Source organism: Sceloporus undulatus, chromosome 7 (genome assembly GCF_019175285.1).
Source record: "Sceloporus undulatus isolate JIND9_A2432 ecotype Alabama chromosome 7, SceUnd_v1.1, whole genome shotgun sequence".
In the NCBI taxonomy this organism is placed as follows: domain Eukaryota; kingdom Metazoa; phylum Chordata; class Lepidosauria; order Squamata; family Phrynosomatidae; genus Sceloporus; species Sceloporus undulatus.
The window spans coordinates 11,808,511-11,828,148 of NC_056528.1; the positions used below are offsets into that span (position 1 = coordinate 11,808,511).

The following is a 19,638-nucleotide window of genomic DNA, read 5'->3' on the forward strand; positions in this document are numbered from 1 at the left end:
TTCCCAAGAAAACCCCATTCTGCTTAGGGTTGCCATAAGTCAGAAAAAGACTTGAAGGCACACAGCAACAACAATTGTGTATTCTTTCATGGCAAGTGGTTGGACTGGCAATGGTCCTTATGGTCCCTTCCAAATTCATGGATTCTAGGAAATGCTTTGCATTTTCCAAAGTGACATATTTTAAGCATGGCGTTCCAGCCCCAGCTCCTCTTCATTTCCTCCCCAGTTGCAGACACACACTTTCTAACACACACACACACAACTTGGCCTGGACTTGGCTTACTTTGGTGGCCCCAGGGTCTCTTCCAGAAACTCTTCGATTTTGAGGGTGTCCGTTTTGGGCTCTCCGTCGTACAGCAACACGGGGAGCTGGGCTCCGGGTGCAAAGTCCTTCAGCACGTCCAAGGACCTGGAAATGGAGAGCAAGGAAGCTTGGTTTTGGAGGCCAGGAGAACCCAATCAGACCTCCTGGGTGCCGAGTTCCAGGGAAGACATAAAGGGAGACCCAAAAAGCTGGGCCACTGTCTGGACTTTGGTGCAGCTCACAGGCTTTCAGCACCAGTCCTAAATTATTATTATTGTTATTGTTATTGTTTGTATCCTGCTCTTTTCCCAGAACTGGGACTCAAAGAAGCTAATAATAATAATAATAATAATAATAATAATAATTCCATTACATCTTTCTTGAACGTCCACTGCGTCTTCTCCTTTGAGGGTCATGGCACCTGGTCATCCTGGCCCAGGTTGGGATGTGGCCTTGCCCTTGACCCATGAAGAGGGGTCTCTCACCTCTTGGTGTCCACTGTGGTCAGCGTAAAGGGCACTCCTTTGAGCAGCAAGATCATGAAGAGCCGCTGGCAGAAGGGACAGTGACCGATGGTCTCTCCATCGTCGCTCGCCTGCGGAGGAAAAGAACGAGGGTCACCAAAGAGCCTCCTTTTCCGAACCCCCCCCCAAGTTGTTGTTGTTATTATTGTTATTTATAAAGTGCTGTATGTTTATACAATCAATTAAAATAAAATAAAGGCCTGCCAGTGGCGTACTTCCTACAACAAACAACGGGGATTAAGACATATACTAAACCAGAAGCAATTAAATAAACAGCACAGGTTAAAACAGCAGAGGCTCACATTCATGGAAGGCCTGGGAACCCTCCCCTAGAAACAGGATTCTTTGGCATTGCAGCCGCCTTTTCCATTTGGACACCAACGATGTGAGGCCAACAACAACAACAACAACACAATGTTGTTTTCTTGGTCCCTTCTGCACTTTCGCATTTCATGGACAAGATGAGAGAGAAACGCGTTTTGCAAAAAATGCTGTCTGCATTTTGGGGAAACCGGTTTGGGCGAGGTTTGTTCCTGTGCGCATCGGATGATGTGGGCAAGGGAGGGTTTGCAAAGCATGCCAAGCTCATGGTCTTTATATTGTATATTTTATTGCATGTCTTATTTTATCTTATAGAGCGGGTTTGCTCCAGGGCTGGGCTGGCCTTGCATCCTGCTCTGTAAAACCTATAATCGAGAGGAAGGGCACTTCTCAGAGTAAAGGAAATCATCATAATTATTGTTGTTGTTGTTGTCTCCGCAGAGGAAGTGCATCAAATTGGTCTGGCATTTCATAGTAAATTAAAGCCCAAACAAACAAACAAACAAGGCTCAGGATGAAAGGCTGCAATTAAAACCAGATCCAGATGCAAAAAGGGACGAATGCAAAAAAGGGAGAAGGAAATGCAAAGAAAGAAAAATGAATGAATGGGATACCCAGGGCCCTAAGGGGGATGATGGGAGTCATGATTCCTTTTTAGGGGCGTCAATAATGGGGTGCAGATTGCACAAATTTTCACTTTAACCAAATGGAACTATTTAAATGCAAACACATTTAGGCCGTGCATATAATATTACAATTTAAAAGTCTAAGTTTAATTTTGCTAGGCGCTTGCGATGGATTTACGGATCGCACAAATTTTCACCTTAACTACATGAAACTATGTAAATGCAAAAGCATTGAGATTGTAGGATATTGCAATTTAAAAGTCTAAATTTTAATTTTGCTAGTGCCTTCTGTCACAACGACTGCCATTACATTCAGCAATACATGGAAATTATGATATATATATATATATATATATATATATATATATATATATACACGTTTCCTATGCTAAATATGATAATTACGATTTATGAGTAACGTTAGTAATAAAAAAGCATTACTATGGGTTCTGTATGGTGTCAAATGGGAGAAGGAAGTCAATGGAGTGACCGCACCGACTGACCCCAACCTTAGTGACCGCTACTGGCGACAATCCCTCCATTTCAGAAACATATTGTTGCATGAGACTGCAATTGCAACATTTCTCCCTTGTGGCCACAACACAAAACCGCACGCCGTACCAACATTTTGCAAGGAAGCGACGGCTGTTCCTTGTCCCCCGCGGCATCTCTGCATCCCCCCAACTTGTAGTGACCCCAGTTAACCTCTGCGGCCGAATGGTGTGCTCACCTTGACAAACAGCTGGAGTTTGGAGCTTTCCGCCATCCTGAACCCCCGTCCCACCTGCAAAAACGAGGCACCTCTGTCTCAATGCGTTTTTATGCACTGGACACACCCTCCGCAAAGCTCCACCGGCAGCATTCCTGACCTGGCCTTGCCTCAACGCCCTGATTTTGCAGATGCTTCGCTTGGAGGAACTCCCTCTTTCGCTTCTGCCTTGGCAGAAAGTTCTGGGGATGCAGCCTCCACCGTCCATCCAAAGGAACCTTCTGCCTCCCTTCTGATACTCAAAGTGGACCTTCGGGGTATTAGTGGACCTTCTCCTTTCTTTCTAATAATCAAAGTTGACCTGAGTATTAGTGGACCTTCAGCCTTCCTTTTAATACTCAAAATGGACCTTCTGCCTTCTTTTTAATAATTGAAGTTGACCTTCTGACTATTAGTTGATTTTCTGCCTTCCTTCTAATAATCAAAGTGCACTTTCTGAGTATTAGTGGACCTTCTGCCTTCCTTCTAATACTCTAATACTCCTTCTATTAATGGACTGACAGACACTTTAATCAAAATTGATATTTTGGGTATTAGTAGATCTTCAGCTTTCCTTCTAATACTCAAAATGGACCTTCTGCCTCCCTTCTAATAATGTAAGTGGCCCTTCTGAGTATTAGTGGACCTTCTACCTTCCTTCTAAGACTCAAAGTGTACCTTCTGAGTATTAATGGACTGTCTGACACTCTTATAATACTTAATCAAAGTTGATTTTTTGGGGTATTAGTGGACCTTCTGCCTTCCTTCCAATACTCAAAGTGGACCTCCTGAGTATCATTGGACCTTCCGACATCCTTCCAATACTCAACCTCCTACTTCTCCAGAGTCATGGCAGCAGCATGCCTGGCGTTGTGCTTTGACACCAGAGTCCTCCTGCATTCTTCGCATTCCTCATTGCGTGGCTCATGCTCAGTTTCCCTTGCGAGGGATGTGCCATCAATGGGAATGATGCACCTCATATGGGGAACGCAGCAGCCCTGCCTCTCTTTCCACTTGTATATCAATATAAACACACTCCTTTGCCCTGCCTTCTTTCGACTTTCGCCTCCCCTGAAACCAAAAGGGAGAGAGCTACACCTCCAGGAGCATAAAAATAGCCATAATATTTCAGTGCTGGATTATGTGACTCAAGCAACCTTTCAAAGGCTGGCAGAGATGGATTTAGCGCCCGGTATAATAATAGCCACAGCCAAAGGTGGTTCAGATATCTATTCTGGGAGGAAACCAGGCCCAGCACTTGCAGCCCTATCACTTGCGCATGACTCTGCTGTCTTTTTTTCTATTCCAGAGGATTTTTTAAATAGAAAAAATATTATAATTCATTAAAAATATGATTCTGTTCCTGACGTCACAAAACATTAACAACATCCACAGTCAAAGGGAACTCAGATATCTATTTGGTCCAACGCTTGCAATTTTAAAACTTGCACATTTTTCTCTCTTTCTTTGCATTGCAGAGGTTTGTTAAACAAAATGTCATGCAATTCATTTTTTAAAAATATGATTCTATTCATGGCTCCCCAAAGTGAGCCTTTTGGGCCAAAAAAGGGGGCGAGTTGCTTCTCCTGGAAACCTCCAAGGATGCAATTTTTTTCGCAGCCGTTTCCCTTAGAACAGGGAATCATTTGTGAACTACAACTCCCATAAACCCTAACCAGGGGACACTGGGAGTTGCAGTCCAAAACCAGGGAACATTTCCAAGTTCCCCTTCCCCATCTTGGTCTAACCCCCCCCCAAAATAAGCTGAAGACCCCCGGCTGGTTCTATAGAAAAACAGACTAGACAGATTTTGCAAATACTCCGGGAGTAGAACCACTGAATAATCAAACTACGATGGACTTGCTCCAGCAAAACAACAAACCAAACCATGATATTGTGCAACCGTCTGAGGGCATTTTGGAGAGTTGCATTACTTTCCCCTTTTGAAAGCAAACCATCTTCGCAACTGTGTTCAATTTTTGTTCTTTCCAGACATTGCAAGGGACGACGGCATTTCATAAGGACTCAGGTCGTCTCAGGTCGGTTATGACATTTTTATTAAAACAATAATGATATATTCACAGTCCGTCTTCTGCCTGGGTCCCATGTCCCTTACTTTTGCCTTTTGCTAGCAATATACAGGCTGCCCTGCACAACAGGGCTGGCGTTCAACTCACCGTCAGATGCAGCAGAAAGGATCCCACATTTTTGCAGACCTGCTTATATAAAGTCAGAGCATTCAAACTCTAGAGTCGAAATATCATATCGTTGAATAACAACAACAATTCAATGATCCCATCCCAAGGAATGCAACTGGCTGGTTGCTACAGATCTCCCTTAAAGGGACCCAGTTTGGACTACAACTCCCAGCATCCTGGTTGCAGGATTCTGGGAGTTGCAGGCCACAGATAAAAGGATGGGTAAACTTTTCCAAGCTTTCTCAATCTCTCTCTCTCTTTCCACCTTGGTTTAAAACGTCAGTTCCCAAACTTGGGTCCTCCAGATGTTTTTTTGGTCTCAAACTCCCAGAAGCCCCACCGTTAGGAATGCTGGGAGCTGAAGTCCAAAACATCTAGAGGACCAAAGTTTGGGGATTGCTGGTTTAAAGCATGAATAAGACTTGTGTCAACCTCCAGATGTTAGCGGACTACCATTTCCCAGAATTCCCCACCACTTGCTGGGGCTGCTGGGAGTTGTAGTGCAACAAGATCTGGAAGTGTGCATTAATTTCATCCTTGTTGAAATGAAAGTTTCTCTCTCACACACACAATCAGACACACAAACACACTCCTCCGCAGAATAAATAAATAAAAGCAGAAACTTGCACTGGATAAAAATCACAAAACTGTACATAAATGCCTCTCCCACATCTGCCTGCATTGCAAAATATTAAAATACAATTCATAATCAATCAATCAATCAATCAATCCATGTTTTGGAGGAAGCAGCCCCAGTTTGGCACAGAGTGGATTCGTTCTCTAGAAGGAACCTGGGAAGCCAGATTCCTCCTTGCTGGATCGGGGATTCTGGGAGTTGCAGTCCAAAAAAGTAACTTCTCCAAGTTCTGGGTAAATACCAACAGAGGTAGCCCCAACAGTCCCAACTTGTAGTACAGTCCAAAAGAACAAAAAAAAAGAAGTGGATGTTTTCAACCTGGAACGAACGCCAGACGTCCGAACGATGGAGAACGGAAGAGGATGGACGCCGGTTTCCATATTTTATTGCAGGGGAAACCCGAGGATGATGCAGAGCAGCAAAGGACGACATCTAACTAGAGGAGACCCATTGAATCAAGGGGTTGGCTCCCTCCTGATCCAATGGATCTACAACAACAGGGCTTACGTGGCTTCGTGCAACTCTCCTTCTTGCATTTATTGCCATCCGCACATGCGCACGCGTTGCTCAGGACCAAAGGTGTCAGAGAGACCCCGAGGATCCCCTTTGCTAGAGAGGAATCCCTGCAAAACTTAGCCTCCCTTAAACAGGGACACACACAAAACCATCCACCTTTGCGCACAACATATCCCAACATCCATAGGTGCAAGACAATTTGTTAGCTGGAAGAAGCAGTCTTCCTTCCTCCCAATCCCTTTCCTGCTTGCAAGCATCTGAAACAGAAAAAGGAGAGACTAGAAGAAATGGTAGATCCGCACCACCCTTGTGAGGCAGGCCTCTGGAAAACAAGGCCAACATCTGACGTCCAGTCCAGAGTTCGAGAAGCAGGATCATCACGAAATAGAAATAAAAACTGCTGGTGCAAGGCCTCCTGCCTGCCACTGTCATGCTGTATTGGTGTAACACGTTGCTCAGTTTTCAGAAGTGCAAAAAAAGTCGGCCGGAGGCTGGCAAGGGTCTCCGACGCAAGGCAGGCGGTCCTTGGAAGGATCCGCGGGATCCCAAAGACAGAGCTGAGGGATCCCTTCCAGTCTCATCCAGTTGCAAAGCCCTTCTCTGGACATTTCTGCCTCCGAAGGAAGCCGTTCCAAAAGCGGATACATTCCCCGCATTCGCAGCCATGAGGACTAGTAGCATTAGTAGCTGCTTCTTTTGTTGTTGCTGTTGTTGTTGTTCAATGTTTTAGAAAAAGGAAAACAACCGGTTTGGGGGAGGAGGAAGATGAGCAGCATTTCATGATCAGTTCATTTCTCTCTCTCCCAAGAAAGAAGTTGGGAAAGAGAAACCAGAGTTGAACCAAAAAGCATGAGATTCAACACCATTTTGAGCAATGAGGCCCAAGTGAGTAAGAGGAGACATTTGCAAAAATCTGCAAAGAGCAGACAAGAGCGCAAATCCCTTTTTGCCCTGTGATAAGTCACCCAAAAAGATGGAGACATAGGAGTGAAGGAGGTCTACCTTGCAGGGAGAGCCAGCCGATATTTGCTTCACTGTCAGTGTCTTGACATGGTTTAGCCTCTTGTCCACCTTTTTGGCACCCCAAGCCTTCCTCCAAATCCATAAATGCAAATGATTCCACTTCCCAACTCTTCCTCCAAGGAGCTCCACATGAAAGTGCATAAAATGTCCGTAGGTCAAGCGATGCCGCAGCAGCCAAACGAGAAATGTCCTCAATGTAGTGAAAGACATACATTCCTTCAAGGATGTTCTGATACTTTGTGGGCCATTTTGGAGTGACCTGAAGCGGCGTCTCCTTCGCAAAGCCACCGCCCCAAGGACAATCGGTAGGAAATGGACATCGGAAATGCAACACTGGAACTGACCGATAGAAGTGTCCTTTGGTGTGGCCAAACCATGTGCCTCCCCAAGTGGCCAGAGAATGGAGAATGAGGTGATCCTCCCCAAAACCTCTCCTTCCTTCACTGTGTTTTTGCGTGGATGGAGCAGAAAGGGATTGAGGAAGGGTCCTGCGCTCCAAGGTGGTGCCTCACAGTGACCAGCAGAGTAGCCTCTTGTCCAGGGCAAAACTGCCAAGGCTGGACACTAACTCTGCTGACCCCATTCCTCCTTCCAAGGTTTCGGTGGTGGATGGTGGGGAGGGTCAAGGATGGCCAAGGGCACCGATGGAGGAAGGAGTCCGTGGTTCCAAAGCCAAGGAAGGGGCCGTGTCCCCCTCAGTTCCTCAGCAAAGTGTGTCCGTGTTGAAGGAGAGCTGGGCCTGCAAGAGGAGGATGAAGAACATGGAGGAGAGGAAGAGGAAGGGGAAGAAGGTGCAAAGAGGAGGAGGAGAACAAAGAGGAAGAGGAGGAGAAGCAGGAAGTGGAGGGGAAACAAGAAGAGGAAAAGGAGAGAAAGGGGAAGGAAGATGGGAAGAGGGAGAGTTTGGTGAGGAACTACACATCATTGGTTGAGAATTCTAATAATTATCCCTACATTGCAAATCCCCAAATCCACAGCATGGACTCACAGTGAAACCATGTTCTCTAATGGTGCAGTCTGCAAGGACCCCCAAGAACAGCCAAAGGTTCGCTTCTAGTGTTGAAGACACCTCCAAAGATGCATGCCCTGAACCAATGCTTTGCATGAGTGCCTCTAGACTCACTCATCCCTGGAGTTTTCCAAGCGGAGTATCAACCTCCTATTAACCCTTCCAGGAACCCCCTTGGGAGCCACCTTCACTCCTTGGACCCTTGTGCGGTTTCTCTCCATCCTTCTCTCTTGTCCACCTGCCCTTCCTGCCAAAGTTTCTCTTCATCCTCAAGACCTCTTTGCATTCTGAGTTGTCCCTCTGCTATCCCTGAATTTCTCCATTCCCATCCCACCACCTTCCCTGCCCTTGAAGCCCCTGCTTCCGCATACAGCCAAACCAGATTCCCAGCTCTAGGCGGTGCAACCACCTCCAAAGCCATGTCGGCTGCCTCTCCTCTGGCCACTCACCCTCTCCTCCTCAAAGCTGATCAGTCCCTCGTCGTCGGTCTCCAGGTCCTCCGGCTCCTCCACCACAAGGGACCGCAGCTCCGTTGGCGCCGCCCGCGGCCGAAGGAGGCTCAAGAGGCGCTGCAGAGGGGACTCCATCGAACAAGCCGGGCTGCTGGCCTCCTGCTGCTCCAGGTTGTCGCTCTGCTTCTTGGCAAAGTTCACAAAGACCTGGGTTTGGAAAGCGTCAAGAGTTTGTAAAGAGTCAAGCCATCCAGACACAGTTTTCCAGACACTCCACCCCTCCCATCGTTCTCCGTCAGGGTCTTGGATAAACTGTATTTTATTCTTTTATATGCAATCTTTTTCTTTTTAATATTGCGATATCCCTCGCTCCGTTGACACCTGAGACAGTTCCAGAGAGGGGGCCCTACATTTTCCCCGTCCGCACTTACGTTGTCCAGTGTGGTCTGGCTGACAGAATAGTCCTCGATGCCCAGGATGTCCACTACTTGCTCCATCTTGCTGAAGACCTGGGCCAGAGAGATCTGCTCGGACTTCAGCTGGTATTGCACTTTTGTGTGGTGCCTCTCCTGAATTGGAGAGAAGGAGGAGGAGAGACTAGTCTAACCGGTCCATAGCTGACCAACCATCGGCTGCAGAAGTTCCTTCGCTCTTGCTGTGATGGATGAAGACCCTCCAGAAAGAGCAAAGGAAACCAGCTTTCCCCTACTTGGCACCCTCTGGATTACAAATCCCATGATGCCCCACCTACATCTGTGTTTTGGCCCAAACTTTTAAAAGGAGCTATGTACAAGATGCTGGATGTATAATGAAAACAAGAGTCCAGAAGCACCTTGGATTGCTCCCTTGATGCCAGCCCCTCAATTCCTTTCTCCAAGAAACAAAACCTTTTGGACTCCCTTTGCTCCAAACTGAGCCTCACCTTGAGGATGGCTTCCGGAAAGTTCCGGTTGAAGAACCGAACCACCTCTTTGACATTCAGGCTGGATTTGGTCCGGACCGTGATCATGTAGCCATCCCCAAACCTGGCCAGGAGGAGATCAGGAAAGGGGGAAAGTCAATACCATTTTCTTCCTATGCGTAATGTTTTGTTATGTTGCAGGGAGCAAATCTCCCGCTGGTTTTGTCCTTACAAAACCTGGAGACGAATATTTGCAGCAGTTTTCTATGCATAACAATTCCTCTACAACATTTCAGGACATTCAAATATGGTCAGATGAAAAGTGACCTGTCTTTTCCCATACGTTCCAATAGCATCCTCACCTGGCCCTTCGTCTCACCTGTTCTTGAGATGCTGGATGCTTCCCAGGCACTTCAGCCGGCCATTGACCATGATGGCCAAACGCGTGCAAAGGGCCTCGCACTCTTCCATGCTGCCAGAGACCAGGAAAACAAGGGGAAATCTTGTATAAGTGTGGGTTTGGGGGGATTCAGCTGGAAACTAGCCAAACTGGAAAGCCCTAATTGTGCAAAATGAGAAGGTGGTGGTGGGGGAATCCTAACAACTTTTCTCCCCATTGGACTTTGTTGTCTAGGGTCACCCAAATGGTGCTCTGGGTCTTCAGGAAGCATGAGGGCTGGCTTAGGGCTTGCTCACCTATGCGACGTCAGAACCACCGAACGGCCGGTTTTGATGATGTCCAAGATGAGGTTCCATAGGAAACGCCTGGCTTTGGGATCCATCCCCGTAGTTGGCTCATCCTGAAAGCAAAAGCGACCATAAGGTTGGACTAGTTATCATAGCAAACCCTAAGACTTACATCACTAGGGCAGGGTCCACGCATTTATTGCACATGGAACAGCATCTTCGGCAAGGAAAATAGTACTTTGACACAGAAACACTCTGTGCAGAAAATACTGTTTTCTGCACAAAAGAAAGCGTTTTCTATGCAAATCATGTGAATTTTATGCAAAACAAATCTACAACTAGAGCATTTTCTGTGCCAAAAGCAACTCAGGAATTATTATTTCTGCACTGAAATATTATTTTCCACCAATAAAATGCTGTTTTCTGCACAAAATAAAAAAGTACAAACTTGGCACAGAAGAAATCCAAACAGTCATGATTCTCATCAGCCCAGGATTATTCTCATCATCTTTCAAATATGCTTCAAATATTTTCTAATATTCTTTCCATGCCTAGGGTCCCCCAATATATAAATATCTAAATTTACTACAATCACTGGGGTTATTATTTGGCATCGGAAAAGCTGGTTTTCGAACCTGTTTCCTCTGTAAATGAGAAAAAACTATTCTGTCTAAGCTACTGCAATCCAACGGTTCTGCCACTAGATGACAATACAGAGCTGCTGGGTTCAATTTGTGTAAATTTGCACCAATATGAGCTCCAAGCAAAAAGAACAAAGTATTGCAAGACTGGTCATTCCTGAGCACTGTAAATGATAGTGCTGCCATGTGCCTCGCCACCCTGACGCCTTCGTTCCTCACCAGGAAAATGAAGGCCGGGTAGCCGATCAGGGCAATCGCGGTGGAGAGCTTCCTCTTGTTGCCCCCACTGTAGGTACTGGCAGGTTTGTTAGCATATTTGCTCAACTCCAGCTTCTTTAGTGCCCATTTGACCACCTGAGGGAAGAGAAACCAAACAGTCAGCCGGATGTTACACCAGTTCTAGGCTCCAGACCTTTCTCAAAGTTAGAGATGGACCTGGTTCTCCTGGCTCTGGGCAATCTAGATTAGATACATCCCAAACTAAACCCTCCACTCAGCGTTTACTCACCCGCTCCTCGTCCTTCCAGGGAATGCCCCGCAGCCGGGTGTAGAGCTCCAGGTGTTCCTGGGCGGTCAACTCGTCAAAGAGGGCATCAAACTGCGGACAGTAGCCCAGGCTCTGCTGCACTTGGAGAAGGTCCTTCAAGATGCTGCCAAGAAAGAGATGCTCAGAAGATGCCCAACGCAGAAGCCAAAGCCATTTCCTTCAAAGGAACTCAAAATGTGTTCTAATGGTCAAAGTGTACCTCTTCCATGCTGCATGCATTTCTCCATAGGGTCATTTTTGCGACCCCTTAGTCTGCCATCTCTGCCCTAGAAATACCCCAAGTAAGAGAGCCCTAAAATTTGAGGTCAAGATGTGCATTGTAAGATACTGATAGAAAGCAAGAATGCTGACTCCCAGTCCTTCTGCGCCACTTTCAGAAGATTGCTACCAAAATGCCATGGACATCTCACAGGCGAGACATGAAAGCACTAGCATGAAACCTTTTTCAACCCCCCTGAAGGTCTAAGTCCAAGTCAAGTGTTTCTAATCAAGACATTGGTTTTAAGCTATATTTTGACTTCTATTTGCCCCTTAAGATCAACTGTTTGGTGGAAAGTTGGGAACACATGTAATGAAGAAAGCAAAGCGTGCATCCAATTGCAGGGAGTTCTCCCCAAAAAAATTATGACAGGTGATGAAAAGAGGAAGCACAAATCATTCAGTTTTGGGAGGAATCATGGCAACATTTGGTCTGATTCCCCCAGGAACAGGGTGCGAGAGACCCAACTTCTTCTCCATGGTTCCTCAAAGACGTACCTGTGTCCATTGATGAAGGCCTCGCCGCCGGTCGTGCTCTCGTCTCCCGTCAGCATCTTGAAAGTGGTGGTCTTCCCGGCCCCATTGACCCCCAGCAAGCCAAAGCATTCTCCCGGCCGGACGCCCACGCACAGCCGGTCCACCGCCAGGATCCGGCCAATCTTGCGGGATTTGTACACCTGTCACCCAGCAAACGGAAGGAGACAAAGGAAGACCTTGGCGTTAATTGTGTTTCTCGCTCAACGCGTGTCCCTCACACAATTCACCATGATGGAGAGGAAAGGACAACAGACCCTCACCTTGGTGAGGTTCTCGATCTTGAGCATGTCGTTGTCAGCGTCTCCCCGCAAGACGCGCTGACGCTCGTTCGCCACGTCTATGTCATCTTCAATGGGTTTGGTGGACACCGGAAGGCGCCTGGTTTGGAGAATGCGGAGACAAAATGTGGAGTTTGAGGGGAGGATTTGCACATTGTTGTTGTGTGCCTTTCTGACTTATGGCGACCCAAAGGCCAAATCATAGGCTTTTCTTGGCAAGGTTTGTTCAGAGGAAATATGCCATTGCCTTCCACTGAGGATGAGACTATGTGACTTGCGCAAAGTCACCCAGTGGGTATCCATCTCCGAGCCAGGATTCAAACCCGGGTCTCCAGAGTCTTAGTAATCCAATGTTCAGACCACTATGCCATGATGGACTTACATATTATTAAAATATTTCTGGATTTAGGGGGTGTGAGGACAGCCAAAAGTGCCCCATCGCTCTCAGAGAAAGAAAGGAAAAGACCACCCCAATGTTCACTATCGTAATTGAACCAACCAACCACTTATTGACAGAATAAAAGCATCTGAATTAAGGGTTTGAAAGGTTTTCTTTTGAATAGTTTGGGCCCTTTTGCAAACAGAATGCCATGCTTTTAGGATCCTGAGATGGGCCTCCTCTTTCTTCATGGCTTTATAGATCATAACAGGACAGACTATAGAAGACAAAGGAGGCTCCAGCATTTGGCCAAGAAGACCCTTCCCCAGCCTGGAGGGGTCTCTGCCTTCAATGGGGAAACTCACTGTGGCTTTCGTAGGAAATTATACTGGCACATGATGGTGATGAAGAAGCCCACAAAGCCTTCGATGGTCATGGCAACCAAGCCCCGGGTCACGATGTCCCACTCAAACGGTGACTTCATCTTGTCAAATTGACCTGGAAGAGGAAATAAACGGAAGGGAAGGGCAAGACTCAATGGGTGTTAAAATTTCAAATACAGTGCGCCCACATCATATACAGATGCCTTTTATGCGGCCCTGTGCCATTTACTGTATGGCGCGCATGCCCATGTTGGGCAACATACCAATCTTGGCATAGTATTCGTTGATGTATTCATTGTAGGCCATCTCCATCAGCCCATGGCCCAAGTTGTAGTTGGGGAAGATCAGGAAGCAGCTCTTCAAATAGCTGTTCACCACTTTCAAGTCCTACAAAAAGAGGCCATAACGATTCAGGAACATTAAAGGGATGCTAGAGAGAGCTGACGGTTCCATGATGCCAAGGAACATGGAGGTTGTAAAACATTTACCAGCACCCCATTATCTGAGAGCCATCATGGTGCATTGGCTAAGGGCTGTAGTCAGGGACAGCAGGATTCGAACTCTGCCCTGGCATGGAAACTCATCCTAATGGAGAGTGACCACAAGTCAGCATCAACTCATAGGCATATCACAGCAACAGAATGCAAGTATCTAAATTATCTGTGACTTATTGCTAAACTTTGGCCCCTCGGATATTGGATTGCAATTCCCATAATCTGTGACTACTTCCTCCTTGGTGCCCTCTGCTAGCAGGGCTGGTAGGAGTCAAGCTCATCGATATCTGGAAGGGGCTGGAAATTCCCACCCAAAACTAATGGCATCTCCATTTAAAAGAAATTGTTTGGTTTATTTTTGTTGCTCCGTACCAATGCTTCTCACTACCTCAAGTGGCAGAGAGTCCCATGTGTCCGCTGCCTCCTGTACAAAGAAGTCCTTTGCTATGTTGTCAACCTCCACCTGGGTCTCTCCAGTCTTCATCTCTACCCTTTGCCAGCAAGGAAGTGTTGGGGCCCTTCTCACCCACCCACTCATTTGCCTTGCCAACCCACCATGCCCACCATCATCCCCATTCACCTTGTCATGCTCAAAGAGCTGCAGGAGGAAGGTGGCCACGGTGGCCGTGATGCCAATGAAGAGGTTGATGACGATGAGGAAGACGTAGGCGGAACTGGGCACCTCGAACCAGAAGGACGCTGGGTACATGATGGGCGTAATGGACCAACTGGAAGGAAGAGGAAGGAGAGAGGTGTCAAACACTGCGAAGTCTCAACAGCACCTTTCTCCACCATAAAAAAATTATCTCCAAATTTTATCCACATTTCTGTCCAAAATTAAGAGCTCTTTCTTTCCCACCCGCCCCATTTGAGCAGAAATTCTCTTTGTCAGCTTTCCAAAACCAACCAAAGGACCCTTGTTCCTAGTTCCCAGGGGGGGTCTTGGTGCTGCTCCCCGCACCCTGTGTATCCCAATCCCTTGCAACCTCTTGGAGGGCAAAACTACGTCTCCCTGCCCCTGGGAGTGCCTTGGCTTCCAAAGTTGACGTACCCATAGAGTAGGAAGAGAGAAAGCACGGCTGGGAAGTTGGTGGGCGAAGTGTAGGCTGGTAAGTCAAAGACGAAGAGGATGATGATGCAGCAGGTGGCCGGGACCAAGTAGTTCAGCTGCAAAGAAGCATTCACAACAAACAACACAAAGGCACACAAAATGGGAGGAAAATGTCAGAACAGGCAGGCAGTTTGATAGTTGCTTCGTGCCTTCCCAAAATCAGATCAGGACCTTTGTATATCCCTAGAATATGAAAAAGTCCCCCCTCCTTTTTTGGATAACAACTCCCAGAATCCCCCATCCAGAGGAGACATGCAAAAGTTGTTGTTGCTGTTATTACTAGCTTATTTTCTTATATCCCATCTTTCTCCCAATATAGGGACTCAAGGCAACATTTATAGGGTTGGAAAAGCCCCCCCCCTTTTTTTTTTTTTAATGACAACTTCTAGAGTCCCCAGATGACAGAGGACATAATCTGGGGGATTACGGAGGTTGTAGTCTTTAAAGAATAGGAGGGGGGCTTTTCTTTAAAACTCTGAGCTTTCCTAAGGCTCTTGCCTGCCCAATGCCAAAACCCAGAGCGACCCTTGAGGAGAGCCAGCCTGCAAAAGTACCATGTCCCAGACGTAGTTGGCCAGCCAATAGATGACCGGATCACAGCCGCTGACAAACTGGAGGTGCTTGGCTTTGGTGGACTTCTCAGCCACCAGGAAGACCACGAAACTGGCCGGTACGAAGGACATGGCCACAATGATGAAGATGGCAATGACCACGTCGGTCCCTTGGAGGCTGCACAGAAGAGAGAAAGGTCAGTTGGGGATGGTCAGCTGGGCCTGGCTGTCACAACTGACCAAGGAGTTTCTGAAGCCCAGTGCAACTCTATGGTCAACTTCCAGTAGACATTGGCCATAGAGTCACAGTGGAGGACCTCCAGATGCCTTGAGCGGCTAAGTCTCTAGGCATCTGGAGGTCCTCCAATGCAACTCTATATAGTATGTAGAGAGATCTTGTAGCACCTTTGAGACTAACTAAAAAAAGACGTTGGCAGTGTAAGATTTAATAGATGTGTCTACTTCCACAGATGCATTCAGTCTGAGGTCTCAAAGGTACTACAAGGTTTCTCTGCATACTATTCTACAGACTGCAAAGCAAAACGATCAATGGGATACATACAGGTAATCCAAGGAGAGGCTGGCGCTGGTTTTGTTCATGGGGTGGTTGGTCAAGGTGATACCTGGAGCAGAAAAGGAGATTATTTATCTGGGAGAGCTGTTTTGTGCTCTAGGCAGAGCAGGTCAGTTAAGAAACCACCTTTATCTGTGGTTTCACTTTCCATGGTTTCAGTTCCCCGTGGACTGAAAATAATACAGTCCTCCCTTATCCATGGTTTCACTCTCCACAGTTACCCACAGTCAATTGCAGCCCCAAAATATTGCTAGTATGGCATTTGGGACTATCCATGCTTTTGGGCACCCACTTGGGGTTTTGGGAACGTTTTTCCCATGGGATTACCATACCAAATAAAATACCAGGGCTCCTTGGGTATGTTAGTTCCTATGTTCCCAAAAGTATTGGCTTACCGTAGGCAGCAGGGTTCCCCCTGCTCTTAGGCAGGTTGGCACGAAGGATGGCATTGTTGAGGGTGTTAAGGTAAGTTGGCATACTGTGGTAGCCCTTGTTGTTGTAGTATACCTGCGGAGAGACCAGGAGATGAAATAGATTATAGTTCCTTCATTCAGAGTACAGTGTTGGATGAGCATCATGTTAGGTATGCCATGTTTCATGCAACAACGCTGCAAGGCAGGTTAGGCCCAGTTAGGGTTAAAAGATTAATAAAACTGTGCCTTCAAGTTGCCTGTTGACTCATGGCGATCCCACAAATCTCATAGGGATTTCCTAGACTGAAGATTCGCAACCAAGTGGCAACACAACTGGGGGTTTCCTACCTGGGCGGTTCTCCGGACGGCGATTTTCCGAACCATAGGAGGCGCCTTGACACCAAAGGATGCTGGGATGGCTTTCTGGATATTGCCAAAGGTCACTGCTCCGTACCTGTCGGTGAAAGGCGGGCAGAATGGGAACCCATTGTTGCAAAAGTTTGCAAATCTGGGGAGCAGGGGGATAGCCCTGGCTCTCCTCAAATTGGGCAGCCTTTCCCCACTACCGAGGGATGGGCAACTTTGGGGGGCTAGGAGGATACATTAGTTCCCTAAGAAACATTGTGAAGCTACATGTTGCACCATATCCCCCACTGCAAATACAGAACAGACCCCAAGCGCACACAAAAAACAATCACCACTGGTTTACTTCCAGTTTCAACAAAGACCTAATAGCGCAGGATGGCTCCAAACCATGACAAAATTGCTCCCATGTGGATATTGAATGCCACAAAAATGGCCATGAGTCCACATGTGGTCCATAGGCTGCACCTTGCACCATTGCATACCTGTGCAGCCGAAAGCGATCTGAAGTATAGAGCAAGTACTCGGAGACATTGCGCCCTGTGATGTCCACCAAAATGTCTCCGGTGACCACTTTCATCTGGGGCGGGTGGCCACCGACTCCGCTGGGGCAGGAGAAGCCAGTGCCCTGCATGGAACAGGTGCACTTGATGGGTTCATGGACGATGCTGGGCAAGGAAGGGGCAGAGGTGACTGTCCCTGGAAGGAGAAGAGCAAACCAGTAGGACTTACAGCCCAAGGAGTCCACATTTATTTAGTTCATAACCCACCTTTCTCCTGACACAAGACTCAAAATGGCTAACCAAAAAGGATAAAACAAAATGGGGCTTCAAATCTAATGCTAAAAATAAAAGTATGCAGAGAGATCTTGTAGCAACTTTGAGACTCACTGGAAGAAAGAAGTTGGCAGCATGAGCTTTCCTAGGCTTCAGTCTACTTCGGAAATGCATCTGAAGAAGTAGACTTTAGTCTAAGAAAGCTCATATTGCCAACTTCTTTCTTTTAGTAATGCACCTGGGGGAGTAGACCTTAGTCTAGAAAAGCTCATGCTACCAACTTCTTTCTGCCAGTGAATCTCAAAGATGCTACAAAATCTCTCTACATACTCATTCTACAGACTAACATGGCTATAGCTTTGATAAAAATAGTAATAATCAAACACCATTAAATAAGCTTTCGTATTACAGTGTCATTAACATGTTAGTGACTACGATGGTGCGAGAGGCTTTCAAATCGTAGCAACAATCCTGCCATTAAAGCAGCATTGCAATAACACAAACTCCTGTTAATGCAAAATGCCAGCCAATATTGCTTTAATGATGGGTTAAAGACGGGATCTGTGCGACGTCATCTGAATGTCTTTTGCACAGTCATGGTCAATCATGCTATTTGGACAGAATCTGTGCGACGTCGTCTAAAGGTCCTTCCTGCGTGGAAAGGACAGCACAGGAACAGGACAAGAATGGGATAAACCCCATATGATAATCTCCATTGTGTTCAAATTCTTGGCTTTCAACTCATTGATTTCGCCCACGAACAACTTCTAGATGGGATGTCAACTAGGCTGTTTCCCCGCTTTTACCTTTGATGGCGGAGGGGTACGGAGTGGAGTTCCAGGCGCGGAGCAAGTCCTCATCCAAAGAGAAGGGGTAGTCGGAGGGGGCCGGGGATGGAGGCGGAGGAACGAAGTTGGAGAGCGGAAGGCCCTGGGTGAAGGAGTCCACGCACATGGCGTCAAAGTACTTGGCCGCCAGCATCTTGGACTCGTTGCTGTTGAGGTTCAGGGACTGGACCAGTTGGTCCAAAGTGCTGTTGAAGGCCGTCTTCAAAACACAGGTGGCCCCGACTCCGGACGGTAAGTGGAAGGTCCCCACCAGCTGCTGGGGGCTGGCATCCGGCGACAGCTTCATCCTGGGAAGATTTTGGAAGGAGAGTTGGCTGGTTGTTGTTGTTTTCACAAGAAAAAAGAACATCATAGTGCAAGATGGTCATCACCCATTCTGCACCGTTTTCTAGTACTCAACAGCTAGTTGTTGTGTGCCTTCAAGTCTTATCTGACTTATAACGACCCTAAAGTGAATCTATCATGGGGTTTCTTGGCAAGATTTGTTCAGAGGAGGTTTGCTAATGGCTTCCCTTTAGGCTGAGAGTGTGTGACTTCACCAAACTCACCTTCCAGTGGGTCTGGAAGCACCACTGAGTCACACTTCTGCCCAGCAAGCACCCTCTGGATACTTTGGACTGCAATTCCCATTGGAGCTTGACAGATTGGTTTTGTAGTCAAATACAGTAACTGCACTTTTTCACCCTTTAAAATATTTTGTGCAAAGTATGCTGGGCTTTGCAAAAAAACATACTTCTTTCTCAGGGAAGTTGGGGAGCTATTTGCAAAGTCCGGAAATGTGAAAAATCTTACAGGAGTTAACCACTTTCTCAGTGAGAAAAATCTGACCGGATCTTTACATCTCTAACGTGAAGAGAATCTTATTCAGAACATTTCTTTCCACGAGGCAGAATTTGCAACAGGAACAACTCTCCTCCCTATGCCTGCAAGCCCTTAGATGCCATCAGAGCTGGGATGGTGAAGAAAAGAACAAGGAGCCCTCCTTACCGGTATTCGTGACGTTCCTCGTTGGCGTAAGGGATGAAGTTGCCCTTGGGTTGTGTGTAGTTGTGGTATTGTGAGGGCGAGAGGGTGAGTGGTGGCAGGTCTCCTGTGGAGGAAGACAGGTTGGGGACACACAAAGTCCATCACCTTTGACTCTCTAGGACAGGACAGGAGTGGACATCTAGACACTTTGTGCCTTCCTGGTGGTTTGCATTATGCATTTTGGCATTCCCAGAGTAACCCAACATGACTTCCAACCACTATCATGGCCAATTTTCAGGCATTTACATCTATTTTCCTTATGCTTTTGGGAGGTTTAATGCGCTTAAGGGAAGCAAACCATTGCACTTTGGACACTGACTCTTTTCCTTCCTCTAGAAGGGCATCTCTTAACCTCTGGCTTTCCAGACGTTAATGTCCATGCAAAGACCCCGAATCTAACATGGCCTTGGAAGGAGACATGTAACGCATCTAGAGCTAAAACTGGGCTCCACCAGTTCAATTCCCAGAAACCCCTGCCAGGAATTCTGGGAACTGTAGTCCAACGCCATCCAG

General features: G+C 47.0%; 2 protein-coding genes across 5 annotated transcripts in view; both read right to left on the reverse strand.

The window, feature by feature from the left end:
- CLIC3 (chloride intracellular channel 3) overlaps positions 1–4,245 on the reverse strand; it is a 6,097-nt gene extending 1,852 nt beyond the window's left edge. The window contains exons 1-4 of one of the 2 annotated variants that reach the window (XM_042477743.1): positions 3,354–4,245; positions 2,506–2,559; positions 790–899; positions 284–409 (exon numbers count right to left, since the gene is read on the reverse strand). In XM_042477743.1, coding sequence (XP_042333677.1) covers positions 284–409; positions 790–899; positions 2,506–2,541 — 272 coding nt within the window. In that variant the 5' untranslated portion in view covers positions 2,542–2,559; positions 3,354–4,245. Of the gene's footprint in view, positions 1–283; positions 410–789; positions 900–2,505 lie in introns of both variants that reach the window. The other variant, XM_042477742.1, reaches the window with a different exon arrangement.
- Positions 4,246–4,991: 746 nt separating this feature from the next.
- ABCA2 (ATP binding cassette subfamily A member 2) overlaps positions 4,992–19,638 on the reverse strand; it is a 45,367-nt gene continuing 30,720 nt past the window's right edge. For all 3 annotated transcript variants that reach the window (XM_042477739.1, XM_042477740.1, XM_042477738.1), the window contains 21 exons: positions 19,087–19,189; positions 18,058–18,386; positions 16,961–17,174; positions 16,461–16,566; positions 16,095–16,206; positions 15,688–15,748; positions 15,129–15,303; positions 14,515–14,630; positions 14,044–14,191; positions 13,233–13,356; positions 12,952–13,084; positions 12,190–12,307; positions 11,891–12,069; positions 11,096–11,237; positions 10,807–10,941; positions 9,956–10,059; positions 9,639–9,731; positions 9,281–9,383; positions 8,790–8,927; positions 8,356–8,565; positions 4,992–7,636 (listed from right to left, as the gene is read on the reverse strand). In XM_042477739.1, the coding sequence (XP_042333673.1) occupies positions 7,601–7,636; positions 8,356–8,565; positions 8,790–8,927; positions 9,281–9,383; positions 9,639–9,731; positions 9,956–10,059; positions 10,807–10,941; positions 11,096–11,237; positions 11,891–12,069; positions 12,190–12,307; positions 12,952–13,084; positions 13,233–13,356; positions 14,044–14,191; positions 14,515–14,630; positions 15,129–15,303; positions 15,688–15,748; positions 16,095–16,206; positions 16,461–16,566; positions 16,961–17,174; positions 18,058–18,386; positions 19,087–19,189 (2,879 nt within the window). In that variant the 3' untranslated portion in view covers positions 4,992–7,600. The remainder of the gene's footprint in view (positions 7,637–8,355; positions 8,566–8,789; positions 8,928–9,280; positions 9,384–9,638; positions 9,732–9,955; positions 10,060–10,806; positions 10,942–11,095; positions 11,238–11,890; positions 12,070–12,189; positions 12,308–12,951; positions 13,085–13,232; positions 13,357–14,043; positions 14,192–14,514; positions 14,631–15,128; positions 15,304–15,687; positions 15,749–16,094; positions 16,207–16,460; positions 16,567–16,960; positions 17,175–18,057; positions 18,387–19,086; positions 19,190–19,638) is intronic.